This window comes from Sciurus vulgaris (genome assembly GCF_902686455.1).
Source record: "Sciurus vulgaris genome assembly, chromosome: 11".
In the NCBI taxonomy this organism is placed as follows: Eukaryota; Metazoa; Chordata; class Mammalia; order Rodentia; family Sciuridae; genus Sciurus; species Sciurus vulgaris.
Genome location: NC_136472.1, coordinates 63059418 through 63073392, shown reverse-complemented (window position 1 = coordinate 63073392; position 13975 = coordinate 63059418). Strand labels below are relative to the sequence as shown.

At 42.0% G+C, this 13975-nt stretch overlaps 1 protein-coding gene across 10 annotated transcripts in view; it reads right to left on the bottom strand.

The window, feature by feature from the left end:
• SCUBE2 (signal peptide, CUB domain and EGF like domain containing 2) overlaps positions 1 to 13975 on the bottom strand; it is a 79847-nt gene that overhangs the window by 23788 nt on the left and 42084 nt on the right. For 8 of the 10 annotated variants that reach the window (XM_079104276.1, XM_079104270.1, XM_079104269.1 and 5 more), the window contains one exon: positions 777 to 947. The exons of the other annotated variants lie outside the window; for them this stretch is intronic. In XM_079104276.1, coding sequence (XP_078960402.1) covers positions 777 to 947 — 171 coding nt within the window. The remainder of the gene's footprint in view (positions 1 to 776; positions 948 to 13975) is intronic. 10 annotated transcript variants of the gene reach the window in all.

Below are 13975 nucleotides of genomic sequence, written 5' to 3'. Positions count from 1 at the left end.
AAGGCCGAATGTTTTCTCTGATAAGTGCATGACAATATAAAACAAGGGGGGTGGTGGGGGAAAGAGAAGAATGAAGGAACTTTGGAAGGTGTAGAGGAAAATGGGGTGGGAGGGGGTAGAGGACAGAAAGATAGTAGAATGAAACAGAGTATTACCCTATGTATATGTATGATTACATGAATGATGTGAATCTACATTGTGTACAACCATAGAAATGAAAACTTGTACCCCATTTGTGTACAGTGAATCAAAATGCAGTCTGTAAAAGTAAAAAAGATTTTAATAAAAAAATGAAAAAGCTCTGAGGGCTCGGGTTGTAGCTCAGTCTAGCATGTGTGAGGCACTGGGTTCGATTCTCAGCACAGCATATAAATAAACAAATAAAATAAAGGTCCATCAACAACTAAAAAACATTTTTTTAAAAAGGTCTGAATTTGAGATCAAACCTGGAAAAAAAATCTTCTCCACTTGAACACTTTCAAATATTCCTTATGGACTGGGATCACCTGGGTCTCAGGTGCATGTACTCAGAGTGAATAAAGCACACAATTGCAACATTTACACTTTTCTACCAGTGTATCCTATGCCATCTTCATTCACTCACTCAGGTTCTGAGCCAGGCACTGGAGAACCAAATTAACCCAACATAGTCCTTACTCATAGGAAGCCCAAGGTCCAGTGTTCATTATCCAGAATCCCTGAGATGCCACTGTGCCTTAGTCTAGGCAATGACATTAGAAACTGGAGGAGTAAGAAGAGACAGACAGCATCCTTACCTCCACATTCAGACGCATTCCAAGCTTCTGAGGTCTTCAGGGACCCAAGATTTTCTGGTCTTGGGCAAGGCTGACAAGTGATTTGTCCTTCCTCATTTTGGAAGGTTCCATTTGGACATAAAACGCAGCGTTCTTGTGTTCCATCATAGTATGTCCCAGCCCTGCAACTGACTAGCCAAAGGGTGAAACAATCCGGTCAGTGGGGGACAAAGGCTGAGGAAGGATAACCTGAGCTACAGATGAAGGTAATTAAATGGTGTTGACCACACATTCCCACCAAACACAGCGGACCCAGCCTCTGGTTCCCATGCACACCTCTCTACCATGGTCCCTATCAGCCGTGGGGGCATTTACAGGTCTGTGTCTCCTTAGGCCATGGGCTCCTTGGGGAATAACAAGGGTCCTAATTATTATTATAGAAAAAGCAGTTGATAGTTGAAAAAAATTCTGAATCTCCTTATTTCACAGAGCTATCAGAAGAGAGTAAAGGCAAAAATCACACATTGAACATAGGTCTAGGGCTGAAAAAACAGAGGTGGGTATTACTAATACTGACTGGTGGCATCCTGGAAGGCTTCCTAGAGGAGGTCTCATTTGTGTTGGGTCTTGAAGGATGTATAGAATCTCCCCAGGTAGAAAAGCGAGCAAGTCATAAAGATTCACGCATGGTGGTGCATAAGGATTCATGTGTGGTGGTGCATGCTAGAATCTGTAATCCCAGTGACTCAGGAGGCCGAGGCAGGAAGATTACAGGTTCAAGTTCAGCCTGGGCAACTTAGTGAGACCCTGTTGCAAAATAAAAAATAGAAAAGATTGGGGATGTAATTCAGTGGTAGAGTACCCCTAGGTTTAATATTCAGTGTCATAATTTTTTTTTTTTTTAATTTATGGGAGCAGAGGAAAGAAAGGAAGTTTAAGGATAGGTTGTAAATGTCCCTGAATGTCAGGCATTTGGACTTTACTCTGCAGGAAAAGGTACCATGAAAGAAGAGAAACATAATCAGAAGCAGTGTTTTGTAAAGCTCTCCCTTGGTTGTGGGCAGCGGGGGGCACTAATTTCTAGAATCTTACAGCCTACTTCACATTTTTAATCAAATAAATACTTTCCAAAGAGTAAACTCTTATAAATACCTCCTAGAAGAATAACCAATAGGGAAATCCATAAACTATGCCGCCAGTTGTATTTCTGATGTTGTTAGTTAAGGATTTATACCTTATTTTAGTGCATGGATATTAAGTAAATGTACCAAATTTGGCTCACTAACATATCAGTCAAACATCATCCTTGCACCCATAAAAAAAAAAAGCCTTTCCAGTTGAGTGTGTTGACATGTGCTTGTAATCCCAACTCCTAAGGAGTCTGAGGCAGGAGGAACACAAGCTTGAGGCCAACCTGGGCAACTTAAAATAAAATAAGCATTGGGGGAGACATAGCCCAGTGTGCTCCCTGGTTTCAATCCCCAGTATCACACACACATGGCCTTTCTAATGGCTAACACTTGCTGAGTACTGGGAATATAACAGACACCATGCCAAAAGCTTTATGAACATTATCTCAATTACTCCTCAACACAACCTTAAGGAGCTAGGTGTTATCATTAGCTCTATTTTACAGAACCAGAGACTTAGGGAAGTTAAATAATTTGGTCAAGGTCCCATTTCTAATTTGTGAAGATCAAGAGCTTCAGGTTTAAGGGAGAAAAAGTTTATTTAACCAAAGTGCAGACTAAAATATAATTCAAAACTTTGTCAAGAAGTTAGGAGAGTTTGGAGTTTGGAACAAACACACTCTCTTTTAAACAAGCTACCAAGAAATGGTGGTGCGGAGGGGTGGGAGCAGGGAATCACATAAAGTTGGTTTATCTTTTGTATGTCTATAAGAGGGAAAATCTCTTTTCATCCTATCCTACAAAAGCAATATGTACATTCAATGTTAGGGTTAAACACAGCAAAGTTGTCTATGATCAGTTATAAATACATTTTTATTATTCACTCCATAATCTTAAAAAAAAAAAAAAAAGGCTTTGGAGCCTAGTTAGTGAAGACATATACCATATTTTCAAATACTTTTTCTACAATTAAATGCAATCAACAAAGTCCACCCTAATATTGTTTCAATGCTTTTTTGTATTGTTTAGATTTTCTTTTGTAATATTTATATATATATATATATATATTTTTTTTTTTTTTTTTTTCTTTTTTTCAGTACTAGGGATTGAAGCCAGGACCTTGCACATGCAGGGCAAGTACTCTAACCACTGAGCTACACCCCCAGTCCTTTTTGTTCTTTATCTAGAGACAGGGTTTCACCAAGTTGCTGATGCTAGCCTCAAACTTGCAATCCTCCTGCCTCAGCTTCCTGAGTAGCTAGGATTATAAGCATGCGCCACCATGCACACCACAGTTTTATGACTTTTTTAAAATTAAAAAATTAAAAGTGAATTTTTCTTTTTTGCAAGTAATATTATAATAAGCAGAGGCATATCTATATGGCAGAATCTATAATTCCAGAGTTATTTTCTAAATGCCCTACTGGATAATGGTTTCTATAATCATTTGCTTCCAGCTAAGTCCCATGAAAAGTCAGGCTGAATTATGGACTAGGAAATCACAACATGCCACACTGTGTCCTACCTGACTATCCTAGCATCTATAGTGGGCCAGTAAATGAGAGAATAACTTCCTCATCGCTCTCATGAGCCAAATATCATGAAGACTGGCAGAAAGTAAATAAAACAAGGCTGTCCATAGCCCCTCTAGCCTAGCCATATCCATTTAGGGAAGCCCATATGGGCCCACATGGTGACCAGGATCCCAGCATGGAGGCAGAGCAGTGGGATCTGCTCCATCATGGCTCCTTTGGCAGATAAGAGATCCCTTCTGTCTGTGGATAAACCAGGACCTGCTTCTCACTGACTGAGTCACTGGATGGGCTCCTGCTGCTCTGGGAGTCCACTCCTCCTTGGGACTGGTAAGCCTCTCCCCAAAGCCTCCTCAAGGCTTCATTTTGAGAGGCCTCACGTATTCCACATCTGTTGCGATTTCTTAATTGATCAAAGGGCTGAGAAATGCCCTTAGGGCTATCCTGTGGAAAAGAGGGCACCTTCCTTTTCCTCACAGTGAAAGGCCTGCTTCACATGAACAACCCTGTGTTGTCAGTCACAATTTCCATTTTCCTTCCTGAGCAAAAGACCCATGGAAATAATTCAGGTCAAGTGCTTCCAGACAGATTTGTTTCTTTCACAAGGTAAAAATGGCTTAACACTAAAAATTGACTCTGAATGTTGGGAACAGCTTTTTGCAAATGTGCTGCAGAACTGGCCTCAATCACACAACCCAGTTGCTTCTCCCTTGTCCTCAGCAGCCAGCTTGTGTTGCTGTCCCAGACAAAGGCATCAATTGCCTCCAGAACACTTCACTATCACAGCAGAGCTTTTGTGCATCTTCAGTGACCATTAAAATCCCATTCTCAAATCCTACACAGCTGTTTTCTCCCCCCTCTTAAAAAAAAAAATACGAGAAAGCTTTTCTGATGCAAAAGGCAGAGACCAGCAGGATGAGGATTAATGGCGACAAAGAGACCTAAAGGCCTGCCCTCTTTTCAGTACTGTGGCCTTTGAGTATTTCAGGCTATGGACAAACACTATGGTCCCTCTGTGGCTAAGATGGTGAACCTAATAAAAGAGGTCACTCTCCAGCATCTCACTGTTTTCTTAAGAATCAGGCTTTGACTTCTGAAGGAGAGCCACAAGCAGCCCACGCTGATTCCCAGGGTGTCCTAGGGCTGCCGCTTTGTCCCAGCTCAGAGGCAATGGTGCCCCAGGCAGTCCTGTGGCCTCAGGATCCTGGCTTGAGCCCCCTTTAAATGAGTGCCCTGGGATCACAAGGGACAGTGCCTCCTTAGGTTGAGAGACTGATTTTTCATTGTTCAGGGTCGTGGTGTGTACTCAGTTTTGCTATCTGAAAATCTTCTTACAGATGGGACAGAGAAATGAGCGCAGCTTGAAGCCTTCCTTGCTGGGTTCCCAAGCATGCATGCACCATGTATTCTTCAGGTCTAGTTAACTGGAGCTGAAATTTCACTTCCTTTAGAGTGCCCTCGATTTAAATATTTACCCGAAGATTTACACTTTATCTTCTTTTCATGTGGTTAAGTCTCCTTGAGATTTCATCTGTTGTTCCTGTAAAGATTCATTTGCTCATTCATTCAATAAATATTACAGATAATGTGCTGGGTACCCGCTCTAGGAGCTGCAGATACAGCAGGAAAGATGACAGACCCTGCCCTAATGGGGATCTCATTCTTGTGAAGAAAATAGACAATAAAAAGGCAAATAAATGAACATATAGCAGAATGCCAAGCAGTGGTGTGATGAAGAAAGGAAAACCAGAAAAAGGGTAGCCAGAGTGGTGGGAGTAGAGTGTCCATGTGCACCATTCAGAAGGGTGGCCTCGTCAGGCCTTTCTGGGCAGAGATCAGAATGGAGTGAGGGAAACAGCCTTGCAGAGGGACTACCCAAGAGTGGAGGCCTGTGACACAGGAATACCGTGAAAGGAGTAAGGTGATAGGAGATAGGTTTTAAAAAGCAATCAAGGCCCAGATCATTCCCTTGAAGTTCTCGAAGGCCAGGGTAAGGCAATTAGGCCTTTCTCAATGTGTGGTGGAGATTCCAAATGAGGAAGTCGTGCAATGCAATATGATTTATGGTTTTGTTTGTTTGTTTTTGTTTTCTTTTTTGGTACTGGGCATAGGACCCAGGAGCACCTTACCACTGAGCTATATTCCCAGCTCTTTTTTTTTTTTTTTTTTTTTTTTTTTTTTGAGTCAGGGTCTAGAGAAGCTGCTGAGGCTGGCCCTGAACTTGAAATCCTCCTGCCTCAGCCTTCCAAGTTGCTGGAATTACAGGCGTGAGCCACCATATCCAGCTTGACTTGTGTTTTAAGTCACCTTATGGCTGCTGCACATAGAAAAGACTGAGGGCAAGCAAAGGGAAGAATATTAGGAGACTGATGACGGACTGGTAGAAAGGAGGTGGTTTGCCACAGAGTAAAACTAAACAAGGAGAAGAAAACCAGCTAGATTCAGGATAGCACCTGAAGCTGACAGGATTTCCAGCGAGGAGCATGGCGTGAGAGAAGTCAGGAAGATGCTGAGGTTTTTGGATTCAGCAACTGGGTAAACAGAGGTGCCATTTATTGAGGGGAAGAAGTGACAGGTGTGATTTGGGAAGAAGGGAAGAGGAAATGTTGAGATGGAAATGCCTATTGGCCACCTGAGTCTTAAGACTGAGAAGGCACTGGCCAGCTGGTGGTCTCTGAGGGGGACACTACACCTGGGGGATTACAAGATGATCCACTGGGTGTAGGCAAAACAGCCTCAGAGCAAAGCATGCTAATTTTTACCTAATAAATAAGAAGCAAACAAGATCACTGGATAAATACATGGTATGTGACTGGCCCCTCGCTCAGCTGGCGTCTCCCTGGGGTGGGACACATGTTAGGATGAAGTCTCCAAGAGAGAGGAGCAGGGGCAGTCCACAGCTCCACGGTGCAAAGGTGCTGACTGAGTCTCTTTTTTTGGTATAGTGAGAGGAAGTACAATGTAACTGTGCCTGGTTAGATTTACTGATTACACTGTCTAGTTTCAACTGAAGTAAACATCAGAAAATAATAGAAAGCAGCTCCAGAGATTTCTGTAAGAGGTGCACCCACCTTGCAAGCATGCCTGCCAACAGGAAAGTGCGAGGGTGACACTTCTATCCCCACTACCCACCCAAACCACATCGTGAGATAGACAGTAAGGATTCAGTAGATTATCGTGAGATAGACAGTAACGATTCAGTAGATCCAATAAGAGTTCACCCAAAGCACAGGCAATGAACAAAAAATCTATTTGAAAAATGGATTTAGGAATGCTACTATTAGCAACAAATCTTGCTAAATCGTGGATTGTACCTTCAGAAGCTAGCCAGTTATTTTTCAGTTGTGTCTAATCTTTGTCTTGTTCCATATTTTATTGTGCACTGTATGTACTGTATGTTACTATATGTAACTGTATGCACTGTAACTATATTAGCCAATAGTACAAGTACATATTTACAAATAAGTAAATATTCATTTAAGAGTGTGTGTTCTAAAATGTTCAACACTTCTTGGATAGAGAAGTCTATAACTCAAAATAGAAATAAGCAGGCTGGGGAGATAGCTCGGTCGGTAGAGTGCTTGCCTTGCATGCACAAGGCCCTGGGTTTGATCCCCAGCACTGCAAAAAAAAAAAAAAAGAAATAAGCCTGGTGAGGGCAGTTTGGGAGTCACCAGCATCTGGTGATATTGAAAGATGTAGCACTGGATGAGGTACATAAAGATAGAAGAGGGGAACAGAGGACTGAGCCTTGGGATACCTGGTGCTTAGAGAACAGAAAATAGGGAAGGAACCAGCATCAAATGCAGAAAGGAAGCAGCCAGTAGGGTGGAAGAAGAACCAGAAGCCTCGGGTCTGAAACCCACAGAAAAGAGATGTACAGGTGGAGGGAGGGATCAAGGGTGTTGTACAGCCTGTCTGCAAAGGGGAAGGGAATCAGCAAATGGATTTGGCAACATGGTGGCCATTAGAAATCTTGGAAAAAGCAGTTTCAGTGGAAAGGTTGGAATGAAAGCCGGATTGAGGAAAAAGTGAGAGGTAAGGAAGTGTAAAGCAACTCTTTTCAAACAGTTTTGTTCTATAGGAAGACAATGAAATGTGGTAGGATCTAGTGGCAAGCATGAGGTCAACAGAGGGTTTGGTTTTGGGGATAGGAGTTCAGTTTGAGTGCTGCTGGAAATGGCCGAGTAGAGAAGGAGAACTCTGAGACTGGGTTCCAGTGCTCAGGTGAAAGAGATGACCTTAGACAGGAGCATGGGCCAACCACTCATTTTAACAGAAGGGACACTGGAGTGTAGTGCACAGATACAGGATGGGAGGGCTGACCCAGATATGAAGAGATGAAGTTAATTTCCCATGGAGAAAGTTTCTCTTCTCTTCCCTGCCTCTGGGTTCATTTTCTCTCATTCTCTTCCCCTCCCCCACCCTCTCTTTCTCTCTCTCCTACCAGGGATTGAACGCAGGGTCCTTAACCACTGAGCCACATCTCCAGCTCCTTTTATTATTTATTTTGAGACAGAGCCTTGCTAAGTTGCTGAGGCTGGCTTTGAACTTGTGATCCTCCTGCCTCAGCCTCCTGACCCACTGGGATTACTGGTGTGTGCCATTGTGCCCAACTGGGTTTTCTCTTTTTATCAATGGCATCACTGCTTTATGTGTCACCAAGGCTCCAACCCCCACCTGTCCTAGCCTTCTCTCCTTGCTGTTCCATCACTCATTTGCAGCATCCAACATTTGTGTCCCCTTCACCCATCCCCCATTCCTCATTCCCAGGCCACTCCTGTCCTTCAGCTCCTCACCGTCTCTCACTTGGACTACTGTGATAACCTTGCAGCTAGTTCCTTGCTTTCTGTTCTGCCTGTCTCTGCCCTTTGCACCCTGCCATTGGATTCTCTTCCCTGCTTGTTACCCTGATTGCTTCACTCCCTGCATTTCTCTGTTTCTTTGACTTATGTTCAGTCTTTAGCCTCCTTTTCTGTATCTGAGCTTTCATCCTTTTTTATGCTCTCTCAAGAGCCTGTTTTTCTCAGCTTCTCCCATAAATCTCTTCTGATTATTTCTTCCCCAGTGATCCCATTCATCTAACCATTCAACCAACCAGGCCTCCTGCATATGAAACAGGGCTGGGTGGGATGAGAGACATATGGGATGCAAGTGACAGGATCAGAGGCCAAGTCAGAAACCTCTGAGCTCACCCCACACTTTCCTCTCTGCAGTTCCTGATCCATGTTATCACCAAAGGCTGCTCATCATTCCTCCTAAATGTTCCTTTAACTCACTGCCTTTTCTCTACACCTTCTTGGTCTCAATATTTTTTATGTGGCACACTCAAAAATCCCCAACTTGGTCTTTGTGCCTATAGTTTTGTCCCCAAGATCTTCCAGGAATAAACAAATAACCTAGACACTTCCTGACTAAGTTCTCTAAGGGCACCACATCACCTAAACACATTACAGCATCTGTAATTCCAGCATCTCAGGAGGCTGAGGAAGGAGGATTGAGAGTTCAAAGCCAGCCTCCTTACCAACACATTCAAGGTCTCCCATAACTTGGCCATGACTTCCGCCTGGCCTAGTTATCCACCATATCCCACCTGGCACTTAGGATAGTAATACTGACATGTCAATCATTCTTGGTGCACAGCTTGCTCTTCATCATTTCCCAAGTCTGTGCCTCTGCCTGAGTACGCCTCCCTAGTTATACATCATCTGTGCATCCTTCAAAACTGAGTTTAGGCTGTCTTTCTTTTGGGAATGTTTCTTTGATCCTTACCTAGGAGTGCTAAGTACAACTTGAGGGATGGTGTCTTATTTATCCAGAGCTCCTTAGCACCCACCCCAGAGCTGGCCCATGGAGGGTTTTCCATCTGAGCATGCAGTATGAAGGATAATCTCAGGGGACAGGGTGTACTCAGGAGAGGTGAGTATTCAATTTGAGAGAGTTAGGAACATAGGCTTTTGAGCCAGATCTGGGTTAGAATCCTGCCTTTGCCACTTACTTACTGAGTGACATTGGATAAAATGCTAACCTTCCCATGCTTTAGAGACCTTACCTATATAAAAAGGCATGATGTTGCTAGGCTTAGTGGCTCATGTCTGTAATTCCAGCATCTCAGGAGGCTGAGGAAGGAGGATTGAGAGTTCAAAGCCAGCCTCAGCAATTTAGCAAGACACTAAATAACTTAGTGAGGGCCTGTCTCTAAATAAAATATTAAAAAGGCTGGAGATATGGTTCAGTGGTTAAGCTTCCCTGGGTTCAACCCCTTATACAAAAAAAAAAGGCATGATGTAATATAGACTAGTCATGAGAATTAAATGAGATAATGTATGTAAAATACTTAGCACAGCGCTGAGCACATTGTAAGTCCTCAATAAATGTCAGCAATTTACTAAATTATGTTTTTAAAATCTTTCTAATTAAAAAATTCCTACTCGGTCTATGTGATAAATATTATACATTAGAGTTTATGGTTTGGTATTGGTCTATTTTGCTAATACAGACTCTCTTCCTTAATTTAAATGGAAAATTCCTATCTTTGAGATTCCAAATGATTTCTCAATTTTGAAAAAACTAAGAATAAAATTCCCAGCTCATTCCTGCCTCAGGCCCTTTGCCTGTACTAGTCCTTCCCTAACCAAGAAGCTCCCGATCCCCTTCAGAGATTGGCATACCATCTCCTCACTCATCCCTATGAACAGCACCCCTTTCATCCCTCCAAACCTCTCAGTTTTATTATCTTCACAGCACAGAAACTTCTGAAATTATCTCCTTTCTTTACTTTTTAAATTTCCATCTTCCTCTGTTAGAACATGAACTTCATACAAACAGGCCCCTTGCTCATTATGTTCTCACAGCTTCATCCCAAGCATGGAGTGAACACAGTGGAGCCTCAATAAGTCCTGGCTGAATTAATTTTTCTCAATTGCCACAGAGGAAAGTTACTGCTATTAAGAACTGAATTGAACTTCCTATTTTCTCAGGAACCCAGGTACTAAAATCTTCCCAGTTCACCAGTTGACTGTATTCTCTTAAAACTCTCAGCAAGTTTTAAGAAGTCAAATACAAAAATAGGACTATTATCAAGCCTATTTCTTAAATAACTTATCCTTTAGCTGACGTCATGAAAGTATAATGCTAGAAATCTGTGTCACTGTTAATTTTTCTTTTGGCATGAAGGACTTCATGTAGAAATGTGGAGCTTAAGGAATTTATTCCTCGTAGAATATAATTGCTTTCCTTCTCTCTTTTGCCATCTTACTAAAATGGATTACAGATGGTACAAGGGTCAATTGCAGAGTAGGCTGCTTCCAAAGTCCCCAAATACCAAATTAATAAAAGACTTCACTACGTTCAAATGACAGTAAGAAAGTCTTCAATTTTGTCAGAAGTGACTATTGCCTTTGGTATAATTTGGGATTTCAAATTTTTATTTTTAAAAAGGATATTGGAAAGACAAACAATTCAATGAAAAAATAAACAAAGACTATGGATGTTCTGAGAAGGAATCCAAATGTCAGACCTAAGAGAGCATGCTCAGTCTTACTAATAACCAAAGAAAAACAAGTTTAAATTACTTTATTATTTTTTATCAGGTTTTGCAAAAATTAAAAGGATCAATAATAGGATATGGAGCAATACACACTCAGACACAAGACTGGAGGGACAGTACATTGGTATGATTTTTGGAGGATAATTTGGCAGTTATTTATTGATGTTTTAAATATGCATGTTCTTTGATATGGCAATTGTACTTCTACAAGTCTGTCCTTCAGGAATATCAGCATGTGTATAAAAAAGGTTATTCTCAGCAACACTGTTTGTGTAGAAAAATTAGGACTAAGTTCAGGGTCCATCAATAGGATCAGGGCTAACAAATACTGCTGTCTTAAAACAGATACCAACTAGAAACCATTAAAAGAAATGAAGTAGCTCCCATGTTGGCACAGAAGGATGCCTGTGATGTATTCTATAGCTAAAAACAATACATAGCAGTATTCAAATCATATTGGTATATTTTAAAATGTTTATTCACACATAAACCCATTTTCTACACAGCAGTCAAAGTTATTCTTTCCAAATATAAGTTAAAACGCTGTTACTGCTCTGCACAAAGCCTCCAACTGGTTTCCCTCCTCCCTTGGATTCAAAGTTGGGGTCCTCACCCATTTCTGCTTCCCTCCAAGCCCCAGGCCTCCGCTACTGCGCTGCCTCCCTCCCTCTGCTCTCCCTGGGCTTCCCTCCAGTTCCTCTGAGTGTTTTACTTGCTGTTCCCTTTGCCTGGAACTCTCTTCTTCTCCATGTCCCCATAGCTTGCTTCATCCTGTCCTTTGCATTTCTGCCCAAATGACATTTGTAATGAGGCCTTCACTGACCACAGTCCATATTTGGGGAAAACTAGTTTCCTTCATACCTCTCACTTTGCCTGAGAACGTTCTATTCCACTTCCCAGCCAGCCCACTCTCTGCATCCTTGACACCATCTGCTACATGATATACATACTTGTTCATGGGTTGGCTCCCTGTCTCCCCACCCCAGAACTATAAACTGCGAGGACTAAGATTTTTTTACTTGTATTTTTCTCTGATTTTTTTTTTTTTTTTTTTTTTTTTTTTTTTTTTTTTTTTTGTGGTACCAGGGATTGAATTCAGGGGCACTTGGCCACTGAGCCACATCCCCAGTCCTATTTTGTATTTTATTTAGAGACAGGGTCTCACTGAGTTGCTTAGAACCTCGCTTTTGTTAGGGCTGGCTATGAACTCGAGAAACCTCCTGCCTCAGCCTCCCAAGCTGCTGGGATTACAGGTGTGCACCACCATACCCGGCCTACTTACATTTTTCATTGCTGGATTCTGGCACCTATCGTGGTACCTGACACACAGTAGGAGCTTAGTAAATATTTATTGAAGGAATGCATAAAATTTCATTTGTGTGTGCATAAAAACAGATGTGAAAAAATACACAGCAAATTGTAACAGTGATCACTGCTAGGAAGTGGGATCGGCAGCTGTGGGGAGAACTTTCTTTCATCTTTACTGTATATATTTCTATACCATTTGGAACATGTAGTACTTTTACAATGAAAACTAAATTAAAATATCTTAAAAGATAAACATGATAATTCCATTTCTCCTTCCAGGTCATTCCCTAAACACTTTTGGGGGGCTCTACCATGGTTTGAACATGTTGTCCAAGGGTTTGTGTGTTGAAATTTAATCCCCATTGTGACGTATTAAGAGAGTGTAAAGTTAAAACAACAGAGACATTTAAAGGTGAAATCTTTGGGACGTGACCATGTCAGATAAGGTGAAGCCTCCTGATGGAATACTGGTGACTGTATAAGAGGGAAAGAGTAGTGCAAGCTACACAGAATGCCAAATGTTCATGAGTTCAAGGCCATACTGGGCAACACAATGAGACCCCATCTCAATAAAACAAAATTAAAAAAAAAAAAAAGAGGGAGAGAGATCACACCAGACACACACACACACACACACACACACACACACACACACACACACACTATGCCATATGCCTGCTGGGTAAAAATCTTTTCTAATTAACACACACAACCTGTCTTTGTATCAATTTCCTTCTAGCAGTAAGAAGGAAAGAAGGAATGTCATTAGTAATTCCTTGTACATGAGGGGAAAGTAGTGCCAATGAAATCTTCAACATTGCTTTCTGACAGGGTAGCAAAGATTTGGTCTCATGTAGGTTACAAAATTCATCCAGTTTTAGAAGGAGCTCTTGAGATAAGCCATACTGTCTCTCTTAAGAACAAATCCAATCAACTGTAGCATGACTGACATCTCAGGGGCACCTTCACACATCACGACAGAGACACAAACCCTCTACTGTGTCCTCCACAGGTTACCATGATCATGAGGTCTCTTAATAACTGCCCTTCTCCTTGGTTTATTTCCTAGGAGCATACTCATGGCAGTATTAGTAACAGTCCCACAGGGAGTTGGTCCATATGCCCTTGACAATAGTTTTCCCACATTCTTTTTTTTTTTTTTTTTGGGGGGGGGGGTGGGGGCACGGGGGTAGTGTTGGGGATTGAACCCAGGGCCTTGTGCTTGCAAGGCAAGCATGCTACCAACTGAGCTATATCTCCAGCCCACTTTCCTACATGCAGGCTCCCTGGTGAGCCCTCAAGGCCTCACTTAAACAGGAGAGTGAGTGGGAAGACAGGTGCAATTTAGTTCTGAGAAGTCAAGAGGAGCAGCTTGCCCACCCAAAGATTTTCTTCACTCACCCTAGAAAGTAGGGCAGCAAAGCCAACCCTAACCACTATTTTGGCATGAAAACTGGAGCTCTTAGGATTTTAAATGAGAACAAAACAACCAGATGGTTTATGTTTACTTTCTTCTTTTTTCTTAAAAGAATCAGCTGGAAAAAAATTCAGAGCTCTCCGGGAACCATCCCCTTGTGGACAGTTACGCTTGAGTTTCACCAAGTTTTGATAAAGGAAGAGATTGGAGGTGTGGTACTGTTGCTGACAGTTCAACTGAGTTCAGCTTTGCTTACTCACAAGCATTGACTTATTACACCTCAC